This window comes from Heterodontus francisci, chromosome X (genome assembly GCF_036365525.1).
Source record: "Heterodontus francisci isolate sHetFra1 chromosome X, sHetFra1.hap1, whole genome shotgun sequence".
Classification (NCBI taxonomy): Eukaryota; Metazoa; Chordata; class Chondrichthyes; order Heterodontiformes; family Heterodontidae; genus Heterodontus; species Heterodontus francisci.
This window is the reverse complement of record NC_090421.1, coordinates 9275879-9303472: the sequence shown is the minus strand read 5'-3', so window position 1 is coordinate 9303472 and position 27594 is coordinate 9275879. Positions and strand designations below refer to the sequence as shown.

Below are 27594 nucleotides of genomic sequence, written 5' to 3'. Positions count from 1 at the left end.
GCTGGAGACCGAACTGAATAAAAAGTACTAATAGGTCTCCCATGGCAACCCTCACGATATGTGTTGTGCTGTTTTATAAGGACAGGTGTGCAACACGGAGCAATGCAGGGTTTATTAGTCTGCTGCTGGGTGTAATGTGGTGGGTCCCTTTAGGGCGACAAGGTCCAATTGTTTTATATAGGCACGCCCAGAAATCAATTAGAGCTTAATTGCTCTTGGGTACATCCTAAGGTCAATTGGAGGGCATTTCCTGTTGTGGGGGGAGGTTGCGCTTTTAAGTTGCGAATGTTAATTTCCAAGGTCCTGAGGAACTACAGGAAATGAGCTTTCTTTTTCAGTGACACTGAAATATGTACATGTTGCAGCATGATGGGCACATTTTAAAATGTTGATATATGCCAGACATGGCATGTTGGTGTTGGTGCTTCTCCTGCTTGTGGCTGTGTGCCAACTTGGGGCATGGGGGAGGAGGGGGGGAGGGGTGGTGGATCGACAATGGTTGGGCGGGGGAGGGGTGAAGAAAGGGGTGTAGCACTTTGAATGCATTTGTAATGTGTTGATCTGCCCCTTTGTGAGTGTTTAGCGGCAGTGTGCCCACCTGCGATGGGTCCCTTTCAATCCTTTGCGTGTGCCCATCAGGGTTGGGTGCCATGCTCAGTTGAATGGACTGCTGGTGTTCCCTGTAACCCACTGTTGTTTCTGGGTGGCACTTTGCTGTATTCTCTTGTGTTTCCATGAAATGGGAGCTCCATGCACTTACTGTACAATCTTGTCGGATCCATGTGTGTACCTCAGTGTAAGGCATAAACCCCTTGGATTAGCCCAGCTCCTATTTGTCATGTCTTGGGTTGATAAGTGGCAGGTAACATTCGCGCCACGCAAGTGCCAGGCAATGACCATCTCCAACACGAAAAAATCTAACCATCTCCCCTTGACATTCAACGGCATTACCATCGCTGAATCCCCCACTATCAACATCCTGGGGGCTACCATTGACCAGAAACTGAACTGGAGTAGCCATATAAATACCGTGGCTACAAGAGCAGGTCAGAGGTGAGGAATCCTGAGGCGAGTAACTCACCTCCTGACTCTCCAATGCCTGTCCACCATCTACAAGGCACAAGTCAGGAGTGTGATGGAATACTCCCCACTTGCCTGGATGGGTGCAGCTCCAACAACACTCAAGAAGCTCGACACCACCCAGGACAAAGCAGCCCGCTTGATTGACACCCCCATCCACAAACATTCACTCCCTCCACTACCGACGCACAGTGGCAGCAGTGTGTACCATCTACAAGCAGCAACACACCAAGGCTCCTTAGACAGCACCTTCCAAACCTGCGACTTCTACCACCTCGAAGGACAAAGGCAGCAGATGCATGGGAACACCACCACCTGCAAGTTCCCCTCCAAGTCACACACCATCCTGACTTGGAACTATATCGCCGTTCCTTCACTGTCGCTAGGTCAAAATCCTGGAACTCCCTTCCTAACAGCACTGTGGGTGTACCTACCCCAAACGGACTGCAGCGGTTCAAGAAGGCAGTTCACCACCACCTTCTCAAGGGCAATTAGGGATGGGCAATAAATGCTGGCCTGGCCAGTGACGCCCACATCCCATGAATGAATAAAAAATCATTGCTGTGTGGCTGGTCTTTTCTGTCATCTGTCACACCTCCTGCTCTATTCCTCCGCCACCTGTTGCATGTTGCCATTCTCCAGGGCTCTTACTGTTTCTTCTGCCTGTGTTTGGATGAGAACTGTGCTGTTCCTTTGTGTGCATCACCCTCTCTCATTCTTGCTCTCTCTTCTCCTGTATTGGTCAAGGGAAGTTGGATGTTTTCTATGACTTAAAGGCATTTTTAAAAATGTATTCACGGGATATGGGCTTGGCTGGCAAGGCCAGCATTTATTGCCCATCCCTAATTGCCCTTGAGAAGGTGGTGGTGAGCTGCCTTCTTGAACCGCTGCAGTCCATGTGGGGTAGGTACACCCACAGTGCTGTGAGGAACGGAGTTCCAGGATTTTGACCCAGTGACAGTGAAGGAACGGCGATATAGTTCCAAGTCAGGATGGTGTGTGACTTGGAGGGGAACTTGCAGGTGGTGGTGTTCCCATGCATTTGCTGCCCTTGTCCTTTTAGGTGGTGGAGGTCGCAGGTTTGGAAGGTGCTGTTTAAGGAGCCTTGGTGCATTGCTGCAGTGCATCTTGTAGATGGTACACACTGCTGCCACTGTGCGTCGGTGGTGGAGGGAGTGAATGTTTGTAGATGGGGTGCCAATCAAGCGGGCTGCTTTGTCCTGGATGGTGTCGAGCTTCTTGTGTTTTGTTGGAGCTGCACCCATCCAGGCAAGTGGAGAGTATTTCATCATACTCCTGACTTGTGCCTTGTAGATGGTGGACAGGCTTTGGGGATTCAGGAGGTGAGTTACTCACTGCAGAATTCCCAGCTTTTGACTTGCTCTTGTAGCCACGGTATTTATGCAACTGGTACAGTTAAGTTTATGGTCAATGGTGATCCCCAGGATGTTGATAGTGAGGGATTCAGTGGTGGTAATGCCATTGAATGTCAAGGGGAGGTGGTTGGACTCTTGTTGGAGATGGTCATTGCCTGGCACTTGTGTGGCGCGAATGTTACTTGCCACTTCTCAGCCCAAGCCTGGATGTTGTCCAGATTTTGCTCCATCGTGGCCTGCTTCATTATCTGAGGAGTTGTGAATGGTTATGAACACTGTGAAATGCATTGTGTTGAACACGTTACATTTTTTTGCATTTAAGGATAGAGAGGAAGGTGGTCCAGGAAATATTCAGGGTTGCAGGCAGTTGGGAGTGGGTAGTGGCTTGGAGGGATTGAGTGGCGGTGGGGTGAGGGTAGAGTTGTGTTGTAGTGAGGGAGGACTAAGAGGGCATTGGGGTGGAGGTTATGAGTGTGCGGGGGGTGGGGGGAAGGTGTTATGGGAATAGTGTGGAGGAGGGTGTTAGGAGTTTGTAGTATGAGGGGAGGGTTTGCTATTTTGAGGACTGCTTGGCGGTGATGCAGTTTTATGGAGATGGGTGTTAGGTTGTAGGCCAACTGTGAGAAAGTGATGGGACGTGGGCATATTGGGAGTAGAGACTGGGGGAGATGGGATTGGGGATAACAGTGTGGCGGGGGGGCACAAGGGTATAGGACGATTTTATGTCATGATAGGGAGTATGATGTCATTGGGACTGCATGCAATGTTATTAAAGCTGAAAAGCAATTTAGTTTTTTTAAGAGGAAGATGTGCATTTATAATTACATCTTTCACAATCTCAGGATGTCCCACAGTGATTCACAGCCAATTAAGTATCGTTGAAGTGCACTCACTGTTGTCATGTGGGAAATGCTGTAGCCAATTTGCACACAGCAAGATCCCACAAACAGCAAGGTGGCAATGACCAGATAATCTGCTTGTGTCATGTTGGTTGAACGATGCCTCCTCGAGAATTTCCTGCTCTTCCTCGGGAATAGTGCCCTTTGGGATCTTTTGCGTCCACATGACTTGGTTTAATGTCTTCGTCAAAGGGTTACAGTTAAAATAGGGCCAAGGTCCCTTACATGCACATTTCCCCACGCATCCCTTGCAAAATAAATCGGTAAAATGGCAAGTGCTGGTGTGACAGCACTGAGTCGGAAATCGACTTTTAATCCTTTAAAGCACTAAATGGGATTTTAGTATCTTTGGCTGGGACTATGTTGGGAAATTGAGTAAAAGCATTTCATCAATTAAAGGTCAGTTCCTGGCTCAATGCCCACACACTGAACAATAATTCCACTCTCCTTTTTAAATTTTATGATGTGCATCAGCATTAAGATGTGCTCGGAGAGTCAAAGTTGGCATTGAGGATGTGTCAGAAAATGCAGGTGGTCCATCCTGGCTGTGGCTGTTTTTTCAGTGGGAAGAGGCCCTGAACTTTGGGTGGGGACCTGTCCGGGGTCACAGGGGTCAACTGCTTAGTAGCCATGGCCACCTGCTAAGTTGAGAAAAGCAGCCCCCAGGGGGCGTAGAATTTGGAATAGAAAGGGATGTAGGGGATTAGCAACCATTGCCACTTCTAAGTACAAAAATGTGAGAAGATACAGGACCGAGCCAGGAGGATTATGAGAAATCGATGCTGGTAGAACCAATGACATGTGCCAGAATCAGCTAATCAGAGGTAAGTAGAAGAGGTGGGCCGAAGGGCCTGTTTCTGTGCTGTATAACTCTATGACTCTAAGGTGAGAGATGTACCAACTGAGCCATCTTATTGGAGCACTAGAAGGGCAGAGGGAAGTAAAGGGCTGTCACAACATAAAAGTATCCTTCGATTATGCATCCGAATGCAGCTTCCTGAACAGACACCAGCTGCAGCAAACCACTGGCCCTAATGCTGATTTAAACTGCTGCATCAACCATTTTGCTCTATCTAAATTTTCCTATTCTTCATGACAGGTATGGTAAAATAGTTTCCACAAAAGCTATTCTGGACAAGACGACTAACAAGTGCAAAGGTAGGAGACTCTACTTCTCCAGTATCCGATTTAAAGGACTTATAAACCAGGGCCAGGGGGATGCGACATTTCCGTGTCTCCCCTTCCCTTCCCCCACCCCCCCCCCCCCCTCCTCCTCTTCACATGCACACCTGTGATGCCCAATGTCAGCATTCCCTGATTTTAATCTGGGCTGACAGGAGGTGGCATGGAGGGCAAGGAAGGCGGGGGAAGTCGTTATGGTGTGGGGTTATCATAAGGTGCTCCTGCGTCCCTCTGGAAGCTGGGATTAAATACGGTACGGGAATGATGTGAGCTGTGTGGAGATGTGAAACAAGGGAATGATAACAACATGGCGACTTTATCAGTGTGTTCGATCAGTCACCAGAATGAAGTGGCCTGGTACCGCCGAAGTGTGCGAGAACGGAGAGCGAGCTCGTGCTTTTGTTGCGAGTAGAGGTGCAACTTTCTCTGGTAAACTGTATTTATTCTGTGATAGCCTTTTAAGAAGCTATTTAATGGACGATTAGTGAGCTTTGGAAATGGGGTGAAATTGCACGGTGTGATACTGAAATGTTCATATGAAATTCTGCTTCTTCAGTGAAAGTGTTACCAACAACAACTTGCATTTATCTGGTGCTTTTAACGTAGTTAAAACATCCCAAGGGGCTTCACCAGGAGCATTATCTGAAACAAAATTTGGCACTGAGCCACATTAAGAGATATTAGGGCAGGTGACCAAAATCTTGGTCAAAGAGGTAGTTTTTAAGGAGCAACTTAAAGGAGGAAAGAGAGGCGGAGAGGTTTAGGAAGGGAATTCCAGAGCTTAGGGCCCAGGCAGCTGAAGGCACAGCCGCCAATGATGGAGCGATGGGAATCGGGGGGTGCACAAGAGGCCAGAATTGGAGGAACGCAGAGATCTCGGAGGGTTGTGGAGCTGGAGGAGATTACAGAGATAGGGAGGGACAAGACCATAGAGGGCTTTGAAAACCAGGAAGAGGATTTTAAGATCAAGGTGTTGCCAGACCAAGAGTCAATGTAGGTCAGCGAGCACGGGGGGAAATGGGTGAATGGGACTTGGTGCCATTTAGGATGCGGGCAGCAGATTTAAAATGAGCTCAAGTTTACAGATAAGTAAACGGGTTTACTTTTAGATGGTGAATGCTTGTGAGTTCATTGCTAATATCGCAGAACATGATTTGAATCTGAAATGGTTAATGCACGCCTCAGTCAGTGGGAGCGGGGCAGGGTTTGTGATCTTTACTTCCTTGCTGCTAATTCTAAGGAAAAAGCTCAAGATTCTCCAATCACTGCTCGGCAGGGGGGTGGGGAGGGGTGCGGGGGGCGGTTGGTGAATGAACTGCAGTTCTATTAGTGTTGAGCGAGGAGCTGGCGGACAGCCCACAGAGCAGAGAGTGCTTTGTTTGCGAAGAGGTTTTAATCGATGACAATGAAAGGGTCCTTTACTTCAAAACCGCTTTGATTTTCTGCCCTCACCCCCCACAGAAAGTAACAATGTTGCCCTCAGCCAAACATAGGTTTAAGATGTTCCCTGAATCTAATTCCAAAGGCATATCATTTTATTCAAACGCACACTCCGGCCTTTGCAGGCTTCACATTCCTGGGATTCTGGCTATCCATGGAAGACTAGGGAGGTCCCAGTGGACAACTGTGTTGCAGGGGGAACCAGAGAGAGAAAGCGTGCAATCGACTTGTCTGAAACATGTAACGGCATCTGTAAGAGTATTTATACACATAGAACTCGGTGTTCTTCCAGCAACATTTCCTGTTGAGGTTGGCGAGCCAAAAGGGGAGTACATCCACCTTCAGTCGGCCAAGGGTGACTGAAGGGGCCATTTTATAAGCCACAAAGGTCCTCATCTCTGCGATGGCAAACCAAATAAAGTTGCGGCTGTTTGAATTCACTGTCCCTTGGGGCAACTTTCATGGTAATTAAGGAGCCAATAACCTACCACATGCCCCACAAATCATCGCCATGTGGGTATGCTGGATCTGACCTTTGCCCTTCTGCCCCCCCCCCACCCCCCGCCACCAGCCCCTCCCCCTCATTGTTTCTTCCAGTCCACTGGTCTTAGTTTGTCAGGAGTTCAGTCTGTTGTAAGGGCAAATTACCTCACTTTTATAAATTCCCAAGCAAGTTCTCTCACTTTGGTAATATACTGCATTCAATAATTTTTTTTTCAAAAGTAAACGTTATGATTTAAAACTTTGGCAGCCATGCATTTTTTTAAAGAAGAAAACAGCCTTTTTTTTTGAAAGCCGTGACTCAACATTGCCATCCTTTCCTGTGTCAGCCTACAAGAGTGAGTGCTTTTTGGCTATTTGACTGTGGAAGCATCGCAATTGTGTGCAATCCTGACCTGGCCTGGCATTCACACACCCGCACTTTCCAGTTTAAAAACACTGCTGGTTTAAAATATGCCCTTTGCTGCTTGTTAAAACCTGCTACAGTCCCCACCTCCTCAAAAAGCCCACGTTTAAAACGAGAACTCACTTATAGCGACAAAAAAATCGATAGCCCTTAGCTATTTGCCTTTATTTCAAAGTCGCCAAGCACCGCGTATTAACGGCTCGGTTTATTTTGGGCAGAAACAGCAGGGTTTACTGACTTGTTTGTGTAATTACAGCAAACCCCACCCTTAATCCTTCACACAAATTGACACATGTAAAAAGCATCTGAATTTACCAAGGATGACACCGCTCTCCTCCTCTTCAAAAAAAACAAGAGAGATCATAAAGATGGAGGAAGCTGACCGACGAGCTACCAAAGAGCCAGCACAGGCACAATGGGCTGAATGGCCTCCTTCTGTGCTGTATTATTATGCTTCTACACTTGGAAATCATCGCTGGTATTTTAATTGCCCTCTCCTTTAAAGAAGTAAATGCTTTTGGGAAACAAAAGGACCTTTTTAAGTTACATCCCATTGAAATCATGGCTGATTACAATGTGAAATTAAAGTCAGGTTAAAGCCACTGATGGCAGTTTTCACGGGGAAAGACTGCATGTAATTCCCGACAACTGTAAAATAGAGATTCTGCCCAGCAGCCACTCGAGTGGCAGCTAATTGGAATGAATTTTTATTAACGGTATCCTGTTATATACTGGCCATCACTATAAGCAGCGGGGACCAATGCTCCCGCTAAGGTAAAGGTACCGCGCATTAAAGTAAGCGGGTCGGGTACGCCAAAGAAATGTTCGAGGGAACATTTGCGGGGACTGTATTTACTGTGAGCCATTTTGTAACAGCCTTTCTGGAAAAGTAGAACAACTTCAACTTCATGTTACCAGGAAATGATGCCTTGGCTCCTTCTCATTAATTTCCCAGCTGTCAGTTTTCTGTTTCCACTTTTCGCGTTTGCCCGACAGCTGTTGGTCATGTCAGAAATGACGGCTGATTTTCCTCTAGCTCGACATTTAACTGCTGCACAGACGGGGGAAGCTGCTCACTTTGATTTCCTCCTTTCAGTTCCTGCTGTGTCTTATTTTCCCCCCTACCTTTTCTCCCCCTCCACTTTTCTCTCACCCCTCTCCTGATGCCGCTGACTCGCCTGCTGATACCTCACCTGAGTGTCTTGGCAGTAAGTGCTGGTCGCCTATTTGACTGACACGCACGCAGTCAGAGTGTCACACATCAACAGGCACACACCCACAGACACGCATGCAGACGCCCACAAACTTTGACGCACACGTCGGCACGCGCACATGCAGTGATCATGCTGTCACATGCGCGCAGTCACACGCACGCAATCTCGTATGTACGAGTCGCTCGAGAGTGGGTCAGGAGCAAGGATCCTGCCTTATGTTGCTGCCCCTCTCTCAATCCAGGCAGCCAATTGAAGCGCCTGTACTGCTCGGTTAGCGACAGACCTGGGGCCTAACCTGGGCCTAGCCCAGGCTCTACAGCCCAGCTAATTAATGCTGAGCCATCAGTGGAATCTGCAATACTAATCCCATTTTCTTTTGCGTCTCTCAACCTTGCCTTGTTGTAGCTGTCTAGGAATGGGATTCTAAAAGGAAGGAAGAGAGTGTGGCCCAGTGACTGATGTCAACTTTCAGACGTTGGTGCTTGAGTTAGCAAGCAAGCCCCTCCTCCCCAATTTAGGCCCAATGTTTAAGCTGGCACGGATGCACTGAGGCTAACAATATCTCCCCATGTCTCCTGTGGCTAAGACCAGCTAACTCTGCACAGACCGTGGGGTTGGAGCCTGGGATTTTCCTGGTCTTTAGGACTCAGTGCTACAGCATTTACCAACTAACCCGGCGGGGAATCTGTGGTGGCTTTCTATAAAAAATAGACTCGCGGCTCAACAAACTGGATCCTTAAACGTTTCTTCAGTTTTCGATTGTGAAGCTGGATATCTGGAAGCAGGAATCTGGCAACTTGTGTGGGGGATAAGCTTTCACTTAAGAAAAGAAGAGATCTTGACACCACAGGAGACCCCTACGGACATGAACCACATCCACTGTTCAGATGAATGCACAGAGGTCAAAGGTTCAGCATCTGGAAGTGCATGGTGCATTCTGGGAAAGATAGCATCTCGAAGTCCACCTTGTGGTCTGGCCAGAACTTTCTGGAGAATTTTGGCTCCAAAGCAAAAGTCTTTTTGTTTTTCAAACATGAAGTAAAGATTCTCAGTTTTTTTTTTATTCCTCTCTTGTTTAGTCCAACGCAGAATTCTCTCTCTTGACATTTTGCATTATGGCTAGGGTGAAACTCCAGGTAACCTCTGACCTCTGAGTTAAGAAACTATAGAAGTGCCAATACACTTCTATAGGCCACCAATTAGTGGGAAAGATGTAAAGGAGCAAATTTGCTGGGAAATTACAGAGAGGTGCAAGAACTATAGAGTAGTGATAATAGGGGACTTTAATTATCCTAAGATAGACTGTGATAGCAATAGTGTAAAGGACAGAGAGGGAGAATTATCTTGATCTCAATGTTTTTGACCCAATGAGGATGGAGGCATTGCTGGATCTGGTTCTGGGGATTGAGCTGGGTCAAGTGGATCAAGTGTCTGTAGGGGAACATTTAGAGAACAGTGATCACACCATCATAAGGTTTAGCTTAGTGATGGAAAAGGACAAGGAGCAATTTGGAGTAAAAACATTTAATTGGAGGAGGGCCAATATCAGTGAGTTGAGAATGAATCTGTCTCAGGTAAATTAGAATAAAAGATTAGCAAGCAAAACTGTAATTGAACAATGCGCTGCCATTAAAGGGGAGATGGATCGGAGTCGGTAGGTACATTCCCACGAGAGGAAAGATAGGGCAACCAAAGCCAGAGCTCCCCGGATGACAAAATAGATAGAGAGTAAGATGAAGCAGAAAAAGGGGGACTATGACAGATGTCAGGTTGATAATACAAGTAAAAACCAGGCTGAATATAGAAAGTTAGAGGGACAGTAAAAAAGAAAATAAGAGAGGTAAAGAGAGAGTATGAGAAGAGACTGGCAGCTAAAATAAAAGGGAATCTAAAAGTCTTCTATAGGCATATAAGTAGTAAAAGGGTAGTATGAAGATGGGTGGGGCCGATTAGGGATTTGAAAGGAAATTTACATATGGAGGTAAACGACATGAGATACTAAATGAATACTTTGCATCTGTCTTTACCAAGGAAGACGATGCTGCCAAAGTCATAGTGAAAGAGAAGGTAATGGAGATACTGGATGGGCTAAAAATTGATAAAGAGGAGGTATTAGGCTGGCTGTACTTAAAGTTGATAAGTCACCAGGACCAGATGGGATGCATCTGAGGATGCTGAGGGAAGTAAGGGAGGAAATTAGAGGTACTGGTCATAATCTTCCAATCCTCCTTAGATACAGGGGTAGTGTCAGAGGACTGGAGAATTGCAAATGTTACACCCTTGTTCAAAAAAGGGTGTAAGATAATTCCAGGGACTACAGGCCAGTCAGTTTAACCTCAGTGGTGGGAAAGCTTTTGGAGATAATAATCCTGGACAAAATTAACAGTCACTTGGGCAAATGTAGATTAATTTAGGAAAGCCAGCATGAATTTGTTTAGGGCAAATCATGTTTAACTAACTTGATTGTGTTTTTTGATGAGGTAACAGAGGGTTGATGTGGTGTACATGGACTTCCAAAAGGTGTTTGATAAAGTGCCACATAATAGTCTTGCAAGCAAAGTTGAAACCCATAGAATAAAAAAGAAAGTGGCTGGATGGATACAAAGTTGACTGAGTGACAGGAAACAGAGAGTAGTGGTGAATGGTTGTTTTTCAGGCTGGAGGAAAGTATATAGTGGGGTTCCCCAGAGGTCAGTACTAGGGCCACTGCATTTCTTGATATATATTACTAACCTAGACTTGCGTGTTCGGGGGACAATTTCAAAATTTGCAGATGACACAAAACTTGGAAGTATTGTGAACTGTGAGGAGGACAGTGATTGACATCAAGAGGACATAGACAGGCTGGTGGAATGGGTGGACACGTGGCAGATGAAATTTAATGCAGAGAAATGTGAAGTGATACATTTTGCTAGGATGAGCAAGGAGAGGTAATACAAACTGAAGGATACAATTCTAAAGAGGGTGCCAGGAGCAGAGGGACCTGAGGGTAGATATTCACAAATCGTTGAAGGCGGCAGGGCAGGTTGAGAAAGAGGTTAATAAGGCATGCGGGATCCTGGCCTTTGTAACTAGAGGCATAGAGTATAAAGGCAAGGAGGTTATGACGAACCTTTATAAATCACTGATTCAGCCTCAACTGGAGTATTGTGTCCAATTCTGGGCTCCACACTTTAGGAAGGATGTGAAAGCTTTGGAGAGGGTGCAGAGAAGATTTACCAGAATGGTTCCAGGGACGAGGGACTTCAGTTACGTGGATAGATTGGAGAAGCTGGGGCTGTTCTCCTTAGAGAAGAGAAGGTTGAGAGGAGATTTGATAGAGATCTTCAAAACCATGAGGGTCTAAACAGAGTAGATAGAGAGAGAAACTGTTCCCATTGGCGGAAGGATTGAGAACCAGAGGACACTGATTTAAGGTGAATGGCAAAAGAACCAAAGGCAACATGAGGTAACATTTTTTTATGCAATGAGTGGTTAAAATCTGGAATGCACTGCCCGAGAGGGTGATGGAGGCAGACTGTGGCTTTCAAAGGGGAATTGAATACGCACGTGAAGAAGAAGAAAATTGCAGGGCTGTGGGGAAAGGGTGAGAGGGAATAGCTGAATTGCTCTTGGAGGGGGCTGGCATGGACTGGACAGGCCGAATGGCTGCCTTGTATGCTGTAACCATTCTACAATTCTCTGATTCTCTGACAGAACAAGGTGGTACATGGTCAACCATGTGGCAGTGGACCTCTGGGTAGTTAATAGAAGCAAATGCCATGGAATAACTTAAGACACAGTTTGTACTGTGGAGGGGAGACTGGAGACTTGTTCCGTGTAGATGATCGAAATTACTTGCGGTCAGCTGTGGTTCAGTTGGTCGTATTCTCAGAGTCAGAAGGTTGTGAGTTCAAGTCCCACTCCAGAAACTTGAGCACAAAAATCTAGGCTGACACTCCAGTGCAGTACTGAGGGAGTGCTGCACTGTCAGAGGTGCTGTCTTTTGAATCAGATATTAAACTGAGACCCTGTCTGCTCTTTCAGGTGGACCTAAACAAACTATTTCAACGAGGCACAGGGGAGTTATCCTCAGTCAATATTTATCCCTCAACCAACAACATCAGCATGGGCCTGTTGGGTTTAATGGCCTATTTCTATGCTGTAAATACATTGTAAGCACGGAAACAGATTATCAAGTCATTATCTCATTGTTTCTGGGAGCTTGCCATGCGCAAATTGGGTGCTGCGTATCCTACGTTACAACCCTTCAAAAGTATTTCTTTGACCGTAAAGTGCTTTGGGATGTCCTGAGCGTCATGAAAGATGCTATATAAATGTAAGTCTTTCATTTTCTTTCTTGCTCATCTGTTTCTTGGATTGTGATCGTAAACGGAAGGCAGGACAAGCCTCGACTGCTGCTGGTTGACTTTCCTGCTGCTGAGAATTAATTTAAAAGATTTTTAAAAATAGTAATTGTGCATCGTGATGAGCTGGTGTGAAGGGAAAAAAACTGGACCTTCAAAAGTGGACTTTTAAGAGCTGATTGCCTGATTGGAAATGCTCACTGGAGGAATGGCCACAACTTGCGGATCTGCTGATCTTGATGTTCAAATGCTTCTAAGTTGGTGGACAGAAAACCAGGGGAGCAGGACCCCCTGCACTTTCCAGACCATTGCTCCTTAATCACAAGCGCCCAGTTGGGGGAAATCAATTCTCCAGCGGCTGGTTTTCCATGTTTGGAAGTTTCCAGACTTGCCACTCAAAAACTAATCCAGAGCCTGAATGGAACATAAGCAGGCCCATGTTGATGTCATCATTTTCCCAAAGCACATTGTACAGAGGAGAAATGGCCTCAGTTCGCCCCATGTCAAACGCTGGCATGTTACAGATACAAGAATTGAATTGCGAATATTAAATGGCACGGAGCAGATCTGGATTTGACTGTACCCTTGGATGAGCCTCCCTATCACCATCCTCCACCTCCTTCACAGAAATGGGAACCATTAAACCGACCTGACCCAATTCCCGTGTGTCAAGTAACATCTCATGTCTCCAAAATTCCTGGTCTACCACCATCTGTGGAGAACACCAACTCATTGATTCCCCGACTCTGAGTGGCCTTGCTGGAGGGGGATACCTCACACTCCATGTCATCCCAGCTTGGTTACTTCAGTAACCTGCTGTGAGACATGTCCAAACTGTAGTCCCTGGCAGCCCAGTCTGGTCATGTTTCCGATTGGACGACAGTGACTAGTTTCAAAAGTACTTAATTGGCCGTAAAATGCTTTGGGACGTCCTCAGGTCATGATAGGCGCTATATAAAGTCTGTCTTTTTTCTATGGCGTCCTGGTAGATCAATCCTAAATGTCTGGCTGCTTTGTGCTGAGGCTGTGAGGATTGCGAATGTCTGAACTGGAAACATCAAACTGTCACAGTATGAGCCTCAGGGATGAATGTTGGCTGGACATCTGCCTGTTCACAACATCAGTATCCTGTTCGATCCTGAGCTGAGCTTCCAAACCCCATATCCTCTCCATTGCAAAGGCGACCTACCTCCGCCCCACTAACCTCGCCCAACTCCACCCATCTGACATTGACACCCTCATCCATCTGACATTGACACCCTCATCCATCTGACATTGACACCCTCATCCATACCTTTGTCATCTCTATGCTCAACTATTCAATTGTTCAATATTCCCCTGGCTGGCCACACATCTTCCACTTTCAACCCCCAAAGGGTTAAATTGCGAGGACAGGTTGCATTGACTCGGCTTGTATTCCCTCGAGTATAGAAGATTAAGGGGTGATCTAATTGAGGTGTTTAAGATGATTATATATGTTGATAGGGTAGATAGAGAGAAACTATTTCCCCTGGTTTTGAGAGTCCAGAACAAGGGGGCATAACCTTGAAATTAGAGCCAGGCTGCTCAGGAGTGATGTCAGGAAGCACTTCTTCACACAAAGGGTTGTCGAAATCTGGAACTCTCTCCCCCAGAAAGCTGTTGAGGCTGGGGGGGGGGGTCAACTGAAAATTTCAAAACTGAGGCTGATAGACGTTTGTTGGGTAAGGGTGTTAAGGGCTACAGAACCAAGGCAGGTAAATGGAGTTGAGTTTCAGATCAGCCGTGATCGAATTGAATGGTGGAACAGGCTCGAGGTGCTGAATGGCCTCCTTCCGTTCCCAATGGTCTGTAAGCGGAGCTCATCCAGAGCTCTGCTGCCCTTATGCTAACTCGCAGCAAGTTCAGTTCACCCATCACCCCATCCTCACGAAACGACATTAGCTCCTGGTTCACCAACACCTCAAATTCAAAATTCTCACTCTTGTGTTTCATTCTTTCAGTGGATTCCCGCTCCCCACTACCACACCCCGCCTAACCTGTCACCCCCAAGGTCTTCCTCCCTCTGACTCTGGCCTATTGTACACAACTCCTTCTTGGCCGTGCCATTGGCGGCAGTGCCTTCAACTGTATAGGCCCGAGGCTCTGGAATTCCCTCACGGAACCTCTCCGCCTCTCTTTCCTACTTAAAACCTGAATTTATGGACCAAGCTTTTGACCCCCTCCCCCCCCCCCCCCCACCCCGCCCCAAACGAGTTCTTCTTTGGCTTGTCGTCCATGTGATTTGTTTAAGCCTCCGTGAAACACCTTGGAATATTTTTCTATGTTCAAGGTGCTATTTGAATACAAGTTGTTGGAGGTCATCACAATCCAGCCCAATCCTTTCCTCACTTAATAGCTAACGGTCTGCATTTTATACCAACCTGGTGCAGTAGTCCTGGCTACGTTATGCCTTAGCCGAATTCAGCCTTGTGTGTCTTAGTTGCTCACTGGGCAGTGAATTTATCAATTTTGCTGTTCTGAGAAGTGTTCCTGTTCTTCTTAAAATAAAAAATACATGTCAGGCTGACAGGCCGTCCCCATGGTGCATGGTGTGAAACGAAACATTCTGCCCAAATTGACCTTTTGAATGCAAGGCTGCTGGCATTTCGATCCTTCAATGATAAAACGTTGAATGAGCCGAGAGTGACCAGAGTCAAAGGTCACGGCAGAACGGGACTCTCACCGATTGGTCGAGGATTGCTCCTCCTCTCTAACTCCTCACTGGATCTGATTCCTTGGGCACCGGGTGCTCTCTGGTGCCCCTCCCCAAGTGGCCAATAATCGCATGTGAGTCTGCCACCATTTTGCGGCCATGCCTTCAGTTGCCTAGGCCCTAAGCTCTGGAATACCCTCCCTACACCTCTCTACCTCTCTCTCCTCCTTTAAGGCACTCCTTAAAACCTACCTCTTGGACCAAGTTTTTGGTCACCCGTCCTAATATCTCCTTATGTGGCCTGGGGTCAAATTTTGGTCTGATTACGCTCACGTGAAGCACCTTGGGACGTTTTTGCTACATTAAAGGCGCTATATAAATGCAAGTTGTTGTTGTGAGAGCAAGTGTCGACAGGTCATTCAACTGCACAAGGCCTCCTGGCCAATCTCGATCCTGTTCTATCCCAAAATTGCATACAAGCATATTTTCTGGTAGAGGCTCCCTGGGGACCAGTCTCCTCTCCCTAACCCAGCGGCTCAGAACTTTAGCTCCAGCTTGGATCCGCACAGGCCGGGGATCGAGCCTGGGTCTGGAGCACATGTCCCGTGCAGTGCCCTTACCCTCTGAAGCATTGGGGGCAAAACTGTCAAACAAATGGTCTCATTCCACTTCGGGGCAGTTCATTGGTTCTCTGCCAGGGTAATAATGCTAACCAGAAAACTGAGGCAACATCCTCCATGCAGCCAGCTTAAAATACCACGGAGAAGAATGGATGAAAGAAATGGAGAAACTGTGGCTTCCTTTAATAAGTAAAAAAAAAACCTTCGCTGAATGGCATTGATGAGCTCGTCTTGGCCTCAAGTGGTTTCACACAACCTGGCGCCAAGGGTGCCACCTCTACCAAGCGTAAGTGGGCACTGCCGCCACCAATGTGCACAGCTGGGAACGGGGCACCATTTTGGCCTGAGCCTGCGCATGCAGTATTGCAGCAAGGTTGCGCGCGCAGGACTCGTCAAGCGGTACCGGAGCAAGGTCGTGCATGCGCAGTTGCGCAAATGTCATTCCCCAGTGTTGCTTCAAAACTGCCCTGCAAGTTAAAGCGGGCGGAGATTGAGACCCTCAAGCGGCCCGACCTGATGGCAAAAAGCACTTCCACTGGCGCGAGAGGTCGCGTGTGTGTGCGTTTCTGTAGCGACGCAGACTGACCTGCGCCAATCCTTTAGGCCCACGTTGAATGCATCCCCTTTCAAATTTGCGATATGGCTGTAATGATTGCTCAAGTCCAACTTAACATTGAATTATTTGTATTGACCCTGTTGGATTTTTTTTCAAGGCTATGGGTTTGTGGATTTCGACAGTCCTGCTGCTGCACAGAAGGCAGTGTCTGCGCTGAAGTCCAGTGGGGTACAGGCTCAGATGGCAAAGGTAAGCGCACACTCTTGCACTCTTACAGCGCTGGCTGCATAGGCTGACCACTTTTCGTTGCTTAAAGCTGATTATTGTCCCATCCCTTTCCTTCCCCCTTCAAAAAGTTATTTTCTTCCCCCGCCCACCCCCAACACTGAGCCCGCTCCTCCTTCGTCAGGATCCCTCCTCAGTGTTTGCTGGGTGGGAGGCCCAGTATCCAACTCAAGCCCTCTGCCAGTGGCACTGCCTAGCTGCCAAGCGTGAGGCATCCAAGAACGGCTTTGGGTCAATGCACTCCCCTCACTCTCCCTCTTTTCTTCTGCGGACTCTCACATGTCCCATCTCTGCTCTCCAGAGCCTGCCTGAGATCAGGAAGTTTTTTTTTTCCAATTCATTCATGGGATGTGGGCGTCGCTGGCAACGCCAGCATTTATTGCCCACCCCTAATTGCCCTTGAGAAAGTGGTGGTGAGTTCCTTCTTGAACTGCTGTAGGTACACCCACAGTGCTGTTAGGGAGGGAGTTCCAGGTTTTTAACCCAGCGACAGTGAAGGAACAGCGATATAGTTCCAAGTCAGGATAGTGTGTGATTTGGAGGGGAACTTGCAGTTGGTGGTGTTCCCATGCATCTGCTGCCTAGATTGGGAACAGTGAATGTCCTACCACGTACAACACTGCAGCAAACCAGGCCTCTAGCTATTATAATAAAAGTAACATACTGCAGATGCTGGAAATCTGAAATAAAAACAAAAAGTGTTGGAAATACTCAGCAGGTCTGGCTGCATCTGTGGAGAGAGAAGCAAAGTTAACGTTTCAGGTCTGTGACTTTTCATCAGAACTGGCAAAGGGTGGAAAAGTATTAGGTTTTAAGCAAGTGCAGGAGAGGTTGGGTGGGGGAGAGAACAAAGGGGAAGGTGTTTGATCGGGCAGAGAGAGATTAAATAACAAAGCTGTCCTGGGACAAAGGCAAAGCGTTTGTGGTGTCACTTGTGGTGAAAGACAAAGCATTAGTGTTAATAGCAGAATAATGAGCAGCTTGGACTACATGAAAAGCAGGAACATGGTTAAAAAACTAAATGATTAAAAAAGGCCAGTCATGCTCTGAAGTTATTGAACTCAATGTTCAGTCCACAAGGCTGTAGAGTGCCTAATTGAAAGATCTGGTGCTGCTCCTCGAGCTTGCGTTGATCTTCACTGGAACACTGGAGCAGGCCAAGGACAGAGATGTGGGCACGAGAGCAGGGGGGAGTGTTGAAATGGCAAGCAACCGGAAGCTCGGGGTCATGCTTTCGGACTGAGTTGAGATGTTCCACAAAGTGGACACCCAGTCTGCGCTTGGTCTCCCCAATGTAGAGACCACCACATGGTGAGCAGCGAATACAGTATACCACATTGAAAGAAGTACAAGTAAATCGCTGCTTCACCTGAAAGGAGTGTTTGGGGCCTTGGATAGTGAGGAGAGAGGAGGTAAAAGGGCAGGTATTACACGTCCTGCAATTGCATGAGAAGGTGTCGTGGGAAGGGGACGAGGTGTCGGGAGGAATGGAGGAGTGGACCAGGGTGTTGCAGAGGGAACGATCCCTTCGGAATGCTGACAGGGAAGGGGAGGGGAAGATGCGTTTGGTGGTGACATCATGCTGGAGGTGGTGGAAATGGCGGAGGATGATCCTTTGGATGTGGAGGCTGGTGGGGTGGAAAGTGAGGACTCTATCTATTATTTTTGCATGCTCATCTCACACTCACAGTTGCCAACACCTGGCCACCCAGTGCTATGCAAGTGTTCCCATCTCTGGGCACACAGACTGAGTGACCAGCTCCGACTCTGATACACGTGACAGTACATTTGTCCAGATACTGTTAAATATTATCAAATGTGGCGTCAGGGTCACATTGAGGCCAGAGATGTGGAGATGAGCACCAGATTCAGCAGTAAATACCTCATGACTTGCCTTTATTAGCCGAGGCATAGAATATAACAGCAGGAAGGTGATGATGGAGCTGTATAAAATGCTAGTTAGGCCACAGCTGGAGTACTGTGTACAGTTCTGGACACCACACTATAGGAAGGATGTGATTGCACTGGAGAGGGTGCAGAGAAGATTCACCAGGATGTTGCCTGGGCTGGAGCATTTCAGTTATGAGGAGAGACTGAAAAGGCTAGGGTTGTTTTCCTTAGAGCAGAGAAGGCTGAGGGGGGACCTGATTGAGGTATTCAAAATTATGAGGGGGATAGATAAGAAGAAACTTTTTCCCTTAGCGTACGTTTCAATAACCAGGGGGCATAGATTTAAGGTAAGGGGCAGGAGGTTTAGAGGGGATCTGAGGAAATTTTTTTTCACCCAGAGGGTGGTTGGAATCTGGAACACACTGCCTGAAGGGGTGGTAGAGGCAGGAACCCTCACAACATTTAACAAGTATTTAGATGAGCACTTGAACCACCATAGCATACAAGGCTACGGTCCAAGTGCTGGAATATGGGATTAGAATAGATAGGTGCTTGATGGCCAGCACAGACACGATGGGCCAAAGGGCCTGTTTCTGTGTTCTATAACTCTGACTTGATTTTTCTTTTTAGCGATCCCTACCAGCAGCTGTTGAGCAAAGCATTAGATTAAAAGAAGAGGCTTGCAATGTTGTAAAAACAGTAGCAAGTCCGAGGATTGGGAGTGTTCTCGAAACCAGCAAAGGGCTACCTAAAAGTTGATTAAAAAAAGGGAAAAATTTGAATATGAGAGTAAACTAGCCAGAAATATAAAAACATACTGTAAGAGCTTTTATAAGTATATAAAAAGGAAGAGAGTAGCTGAAATAAATGTTGGTCCCTTAGAAGCAGAGACAGGAGAAATTATCATGGGGGATGAGGAAATGGCAGAAGCATTGAACAGATATTTTGTGTCTGCCTTCACAGTAGAAGACATAAGTTTCAAACCAGAAATAGATGGCAACCTAGCAGTTAAAAAGAGTGAGGAAATTAAGGAAATTAATATTAGCAAAGCAAAAGCATTGGAGAAACTTAAGGGACTAAAATCTGACAAATCTCTGGGACCTGCTGGCCTAGGGTTCTAAAAGAGGTAGCTGCAGAGACAGAGGATGCACTAGCTATGATTTTCCAAAATTCCTTAGATTCAGGAACGATCCCATCAGATTGGAAGGTGGCAAATGTTACACTGCTTTTCAAGAAAGGAGGGAGAGAGAAAACAGTGAACCACAGGCCAGTTAGCCGAGCATCAGTCATTGGGAAAATGCTGGAAACTATTATTAATGAAGTCTTAATGCACATCGAAAAACATAGTATGATTAGAACAAGTCAACATGGTTTTACTAAAGGGAAATCCTGTTTGACAAATTTATTAGAATTTTTTGAGGATGTAACTAGTAGGATAGATAAAGGGGAAACAGTAGATGTAGTATACCTAGATTTCCAAAAGGCACTCGATACGGTGCCGCAAAAAAGGTTCATAGGCAAACTTAGGGTTCATGGAGTTGGGAGTAATATATTAGCATGGATAGAGGATTGGTTAACAGACAGGAAGCAAAGAGTGGGCATAAACAGGGCATTTTCAAGTTGACAGGCGGTGAATATTGGAGTGTCGCAAGGATCAGTGCTGGGGCCTCAGCTATTTACAATCCATATCAATGACTTGGATGAAAAGACAGAGAGTAATGTATCTAAGTTATTTGACGATACAAAGCTAGGTAGGAATGTAAGCTGTGAGGAGGACACAAAGAGGCTGCAGAGAGATATAGACAGGTTACGTGAGTGGGCAGCAAGATGGCAGATGGAATATAATGTGGGTATGTGTGAGGCTTTGGTTGTAAGAATAGAAAAGCAGAATATATTTTGAAAGGTGTGAAACTTCTAAGTGTTGCTGTTCAAAGAGGCTTGAGTGTGCTCCTACAAGGAATGCAAAAGGTTAACATGCAGGTACAGCAAGCAATAGGAAGGCAAATGGCATGTTGGATTGGAGTACAGGAATGAAGAAGTCTTGCTACAATTGACTACATCTGGAGTACTGTGTGCAGTACACAGTCTACACATTTAAGGATATACTTGCATTGGAGACGGTACAGCGAAGGTTCACTAGATTGGTCGTTGGGATGAGGGGGCTGTCCTATGATGAGAGACTGAGTAAACTGGGCCTATATTCTCTGGAGTTTAGAAGAATGAGAGGTAATCTCATTGAAACATACAACATTCTGAAAGGGCTGGATAGGATAGACACTGAGAGATTGTTTCCGCTGGTCGGAGAATTTAAAACACGGGGACACAGTCTCAGGATAAGGGGTTGAAAGGATTGAGATGAGGAGAAATTACTTCACTCAAAGGATTGTGGGAGCGGGCGGGAAAATGGATTTGAAGCCTAAGATCAGCCATGATCGTATTGAATGGCAGAGCAGGCTCAATGGGCCATATGGTCTATTCCTGCTCCTATTTCTTGTGTTCTTGTATTTCACTCCTGCCAACAGAATTAATTTGTTTGTTTTGTTACTCAGCCTCGCTCAGTGAATGCTTTTCTATCACATTCTTAACTTTTTTTTGTATCATTTCTCAGTGTGTGACATGGCTTCTGTCATTCCAGCAATCGGGGTATCTGAAGGGAGAGATTGTGCATGGGCTTGAAGGAGAGGGTTTGATGGGCCAAATGGCCTTTTCTCAATTCCCTATTTTTCCTGAACCAACAGTAGCCTGCACCCCCACCCCTCACCCTCACCCTCCCTGGACCTAGCTTGACACTGAGCTAGGAAGGCCCCAGGCTCTATCCTTGGCCGGTGTTGAGTTAGCTGGCATTGAGGTGCAGCACTCGGTTTTGCTGTCCCTGGGCTGGAGGAAGGGTGGGTGGGTGGTGGTGGAAGAGGGAAATATCAGCCAGTGACCCTGTTCCTAACCTCTAAACTGCTGTGTGTGTGTGTGTGTGTGTGTGTGTGTGTGTGTGTGTGTGTGTGTGTGTGTGTGTGTGTGTGTGTGTGTGTGTGTGTGTGTGTGTGTGTGTGTGTGTGTGTGTGTGTGTGTGTGTGTGTGTGTGTGTGTGTGTGTGTGTGTGTACATCTGATGAGAGCAGGATTGGGGAGGGCTGTGACGCTTCTTGTAGTTGAGCAGCTTAGTCACTGCCTCTTGGACCAGGAACCGGGGGGTGGGGTGTGGAGGCAGTCGCAGAACTGTGCACAGGCAGAGTGGGAGGCTGCAGGAGAGGAAAGTGGAAGACGGCAGGGTATGGGGGTGGGGAGAGAACCTACAGCACTGACAGGATCCACATCCCAGCCAAGGTCTTGCGGCAATCACGAGTTGGCAAGACATTTTGAAACAGCAGCTCCTTCTCCTCGTCTCACTGTGGATTGCTGATAAAGGAAAGCAGTTTGCAGGCTGAACAGGAATGGACTGTCGGTCACTCAGCAATAGCACCGCACTATCAGGCAATGTCTTAAAAAAAAGGCATAAATATTAACGCTATCTGCTGGTTAGTTTGTGTTCCAGTTTTACAACAGTTTTGTGAGTGATACAGCAGAGGCTGGCCTTCCAAACATCAGCATCTGCCAGCAGGCAGGACAAGGCCTAGAATGTGTAACAAGCAAGAGGGAGTGAAGAGAGCGTCTGATAGTCACAGAGCCACACAATATATTTCCATGTTGCAAGATGGTGATTGTCTGGGATTTGGCAAAAATAATCAGAGGGGAGAGGAGGAAATATTTTTTTTTAAATTGTGGAGAATTGTTGTGACCTGAATGATGTCCTGAAAGGGAAGCAGATTCAATAAGAACTTTCAAAAGGGAGATGGATACTTGAAGGGAAAACTTGAAGTGGGAAGCATTTGCGGGGCTCTGGGGTATGGGACGAATTGGATAGCTCTTTCGATAGCACGAGGCACGATGGGCCGAGTGGCCTCCTCCTGTGCTATATCATTCCATGATACAACTGAGCTCAGTGCCATTGGGGCAGAGGGGGGATGGGTGGGGGTGAGGAATGGGAAAGTCAGACAGGGTTCCTGCTGTGACTTGTTATCCAGATGGTAGAGAGTGTGTGTGGGTGCCAGGTGCGGGGAGGATATGGCCTCAGTGGTGATGCCCTCCTGCCTGCTCCACACAGTCAAATAGCCATTTGGTACCCACTTATGCCATTCCTAAAGTGGGAACCTTTATGCCATCACCAAGCAATAGTAAATTAGGAGGGTGCAAGTGCACACTGGGTGCAGTCAGTCTTTGGCACTTCCAGCAAGCAACAGGCCAAATCTTGCTGGAAAAATGACCGTCTGTTCTGAAGCACGCCATTATTAACGCGCAAATCGGCCAGCGAGTTGACGGGATGAGGAGATACGCCATGAGTTGTGAATCTCCAGAACTTGCTGCTGGATTTACATGGCTCTGCCATTTGCCTCACACAAATGGCATCTCGCCCTCAGCCTCCCCGTTATTTTCGAGAACTTGCTGCATTTACACATTAATTGCTCATTAAACTCACTGGTAATTAATAACGCAAGCACCTTTTAAATAACGTGATAATTGTCAATGCAACGCCAATCAACCTCTCTGACCCAGAAAGGGAACGATTTAAACTGCTCAATCTCATTCCCGCATGTAGTGAATTCTTCTTAGAGATTTAAAAAATTTCAAATTTTTACGTTTTTGTTTACTTTCCCTTTCTGTCTCCTTTTTCTCTCTCTTTCTTAATCTAATCTTTTTCCCCTCGCTTTATTTCTTTGTACCTGATTTGACTCTAATTCACCCTCATTTTGTGTTGTCCCCTTTTTTTTTCTTCACAATCCTTAAATCTCATTGGTTAAGTTGATGGACAGTTAGGCCCATCGTTCACCATGGTCCCAGATGACCTGTTGCCCCATTACCAGCTCACGCTTCCGGCAAGGTATGGCGTGAAAAAATTCTTTAAGTGCGAGGGGAAAAAGTCAAACCTGTCACGCCACGAAATGCCCCACTCCAGCAAGATTTGGCCCACCCGTCCAATTAGAATCCGTGTTACTAGCACGTGCCTCTTAGAGCAAGACACGGGCAGTTAAACATTATAGGGTGAAGGGAACAACACCAGGCCAGCTCAGCTCTGGAAGTTAAATTAAAATCACTTACACGATGCCTTTATTAACACATTAAAACATTTGTTTTTTTAAAGTAGTGTGCCATGGGATCTTTCCACCCCAGTACTCTCGGCAAATTATTCCCCCTGCGGTTTGGCAGACACACTCAGAACACTCAGCGTGCTCTTGATGATGTTGCTATATGAATATGTAGGCAGTTGTGAATGGGATTGCAGAGATACAATTTCTCAGGCATTTACTAGGCAACCTTAAAAACCAGATCTGAGCCATTAGGAGCAGATTCTTGGCAACTATCTGCAAGGATAGACCAAGCAGCATTTCAGACCCCCTTACCTTCATACCTGTTGAAGATAATCCCTTTGCAAGTTACTATTTTTGCGCTCTCATTTCTGTACTACAAGTTATTTTCAAGAAGAACTCTTGGATATTTGTCAGGCATGTAGAATCACAGAATCATAGAATGGTTACAACACAGAAGGAGACCATTCGGCCCATCGTGTCTGTGCTGGCTCTCTGCAAGAGCAACTCAGCTAGTCCCACTCCCCCACCCTTTCTCCGTAGCCTTGCAAATTTTTTCTCTTCAGATAATTACCCAAGTGCCTTTTGAAAGCCATGATTGAATCTGCCTCCACCACACTCTCAGGCAGACGTATTGGCATTTGTATAAAATTCCTCCATCTGCTATTTCAACAAAGATGACAGCCCATTTAAAATAAACAGTCTAATGTGTTGAAATAAAGGAGAAGGAGCTTTGTACAAACACGTTTATGCACTTGCTGCACATGTGCTCAGAAAGTCTTCCTTCTCGCAGTGACCATGTGTTAAGCTCGTTGTGAAGAGGGGAAGGTTTGAGCTTCCACAGTTCATCTGTGGTGTAAACTGTTCAACTTTCCGTTTCCACTAACTCAGCAAAGACTGGAGATTGACCCTGGGTCATTCTGAGCTGTGCTGGTTTTTACTTCAGCATGCAGCGGATTTACCTTGTCGGGGAACTGCCTTCATGTTTTCAACAAAAAACTGAAACACTTTACGTCACAGAGCTGCAGAAACATCAGCTGATCAGTAACCACATGATAGTGCATTCCTCTGCTAACATAATGCCAGTATAGGTTACCAGGTGATTGTGCCCTCAATGACTTACAAAACACCCTTGGAGTCTGATCAAAAAAGCTTTAGCTTTTGTGCAATACATACTTACTCATTTTATTTAAGTGTTTCAAACAATGACAGATGGCCATGAAAAGAAAGGGGGCTGGGTGGTTCACATTTTTATTCATTCTCGGGATGTGGGCATTGCTGGCATTGCTGATCCCTCATTGCCCCTTAAGAAGGGGAAATCATATTTGACTAATTTATTAGAGTTCTTTGAGGAAGTAACAAGCAAAGTGGATAAAGGGAAACCTGTAGATGTGGTGTACTTGGATTTCCAGAAGGCATTTGGCAAGGTGCCATATCAAAGGTCACTACACAGAATAAGAGTTCATGTTGTAGGGGGGGTAACATATGAGCATGGATAAAGGATTGGTCAGCTAACAGGAAACAGAGAGTAGGCATTATTGGGGCATCTTCAGGTTGGCAAGCTGTAATTAGTGGAGTGTCACAGGGATCAGTGCTGGGGCCTCAACTATTCACAATTTATATCAATGACTTGGATGAAGGGACCGAAGGTATGGTTGCTAAATTTGCTGATGACACAAAGATAGGTAGGAGAGTAAGTTGTGAAGAGGACATAAAGTGTCTGCAAAGGGATATAGATAGGTTAAGTGAGTGGGCAAAAATTTGGCAGATCGAGTATAATGTGGGAAAGTGTGAACTTGTCCGCTTTGGCAGGAAGAATAGTAAAGCTGTATACTATTTAAATGGAGAGAGATTTCAGAACTCAGTGGTACAGAGGGATCAGGGTGACCTGGTACATGAACCACAAAAAGTTAGTCTGCAGGTACAATAAGTGATTAGGAAGGCAAATGAAGTGTTTATTGCAAGGGAAATGGAATATAAAAGTAGGGAAGTTTTGCTACAGTTGTACAAAACATTGGTGAGACCACATGTGGAGTACTGCGTACAGTTTTGGTCTCCTTACTTATGAAAGGATATAATTGCATTAGAAGCAGTTCAGAGAAGGTTTACGTGACTGATTCCTGGGATGAAGGGGTTATGTTATGAGGAAAGGTTGAACAGGTTGGGCCTGAAATCATTGGAGTTTAGAAGAACGAGAGGTGATCTTATTGAAACATATAAGATCCTGAGGGGACTTGACAGGGTGGATGCTGAGAGGATGTTTCCCCTTATGGGAGAGACTAGAACTAGGAGACACAGTTTAAAAATTAGGGATCTCCCGTTTAAGACGGAGATGAGGAGAATTTTCTTCTCTCAGAGGGTCATTAGTCAGTGGAATTCTCTTCCTCAGAGAGCAGTGGAGGCTGGGTCATTGAATATATTCAAGGCTGAGTTAGATAGATTCTTGATTGACAAGGGAGTCAAAGGTTATAGCAGGTAGACAGGAAAGTAGAATGGAGGCCACAATCAGATTGGCCATGATCTTATCAAATGGTGGAACAGGCTCGAGGGGCCGAATGGCCTACTCCTGCTCCTAATTCGTAAGTTCACATGTACGTATGTTCATATGGTGGGCCTTTGTCTTGAACCGCTGCAGTCCGTTGGGTGTAAATACACCCACAGTGCTGTTTGGGAGGGAGTTCCAGGTTTTTGGCCTAACAGCAGTGAAGGAACGGTGATATAGTTCCAAGTCAGGATGGTGTGTGACTTGGAGGGGAACTTGCAGGTGGTGGTGTTCCCATGCACCTGCTGCCCTTTTCCTTCTAGATGGTAGAGGTTGTGGGTTTGGAAGGTGCTGTCGAAGGAGCCTTGGTGAGTTGCTGCAGTGCATCTTGTAGATGGTACACACTGCTGCCACTGTGCGTCGTTGGTGGAGGGAACCAGGTTTCAAATTGAAGGCAGTTTGCACAGATCAGATGAAATTCTTCCTTCTAAAATGGCCGGAGTTAGAATGGGGCTTTCTTAAGCCACAGAACGGGGCAGAAAGTGCACCGCACCGTAACTTTGCTTAGATGTATCATTGTGGGTGGATGTGGGAAACCAGAGAGGTGCAGTGGGCTGTGTTCGTAGCAGACTTAGGGTTTGGTAGGAGGTGCTGGCCAGAATGATCAGGGAGTGGAATGTGTTTCTTTTGGTCAAGAATTTGAGTATATCCAGGGGGGGGTGCCGGGGATGTTGAACGGTGCTTCCAGTGCAGCACCACTGGTTGGGGAGTCTAGGATTAGGGGCCATAGCCTAGAAATTAGAAGCAGGCCTCTGAGGAGTGAAATTGGGAAACACTTCCACATGCAAAGGGTGGGAGAGGTTTGGAATTCTCTTCCGCAAGAGATGCTAGATCAATTGTTCATTTTAAATCATGATATGGCCCACTCGTCACTGGAGGCCAACGGAGGAGCTACTGCTGTACGTGCCTCTGGCCTTCAACTCACAGCTCACCCGTTCTTGAGGTGTCTCTCCAGCTGTGATTTGGGAGTGGGGCAGAAAAGGAAAAAAAGCAGAAAACACATTTATTAAAAACAAATTGTAAGTGCATGGAAACTTTTATAGGAGGGCTGTGAGAGCGAGACCTCAGATGAGTCACTGCCCTGGCTTGAGGTCCACAGCAAAGGAAGTTTGGAGATAATACAGGAGTATTTGGAACAGCAAAATGTGTTCTAGTCAACTTGAGGGTTTACAATGCAGAATGGCTAGGATGATCTTTGTAGTTACATATCAGAGAAACCTATTTCCTGGTGGACCTACATGGACATCAACTTGGAGCTCTTGTTCACCGCCCCCCCACCACCCCACCACTATCTCTGTAACTTCCTCCAGCCCTACAACCCTCCGAGATCTCGGTGCTCCTCCAATTCTGGCCTCTTGAGCATCCCTGACTCTAATTGCTCCACCATTGGTGGCTGCACCTTCAGACACCTCGGCCGTCAGCTCTACAGTTCCCTCCCTAAACCTCTACACCTCTCACTCCTTTAAG

The 27594-nt window shown here is 46.4% G+C and overlaps 1 protein-coding gene across 6 annotated transcripts in view; it reads left to right on the top strand.

The window, feature by feature from the left end:
- Positions 1-27594, top strand: part of LOC137358534 (RNA-binding motif, single-stranded-interacting protein 2-like) — a 247677-nt gene that overhangs the window by 152409 nt on the left and 67674 nt on the right. For all 6 annotated transcript variants that reach the window (XR_010971222.1, XM_068024459.1, XM_068024458.1 and 3 more), the window contains exons 3-4: positions 4455-4513; positions 16452-16543. Coding sequence is in view for 5 of the 6 variants with exons in the window: in XM_068024459.1 (XP_067880560.1) it covers positions 4455-4513; positions 16452-16543 (151 nt within the window). In the remaining variant the exon portion in view is untranslated. The remainder of the gene's footprint in view (positions 1-4454; positions 4514-16451; positions 16544-27594) is intronic.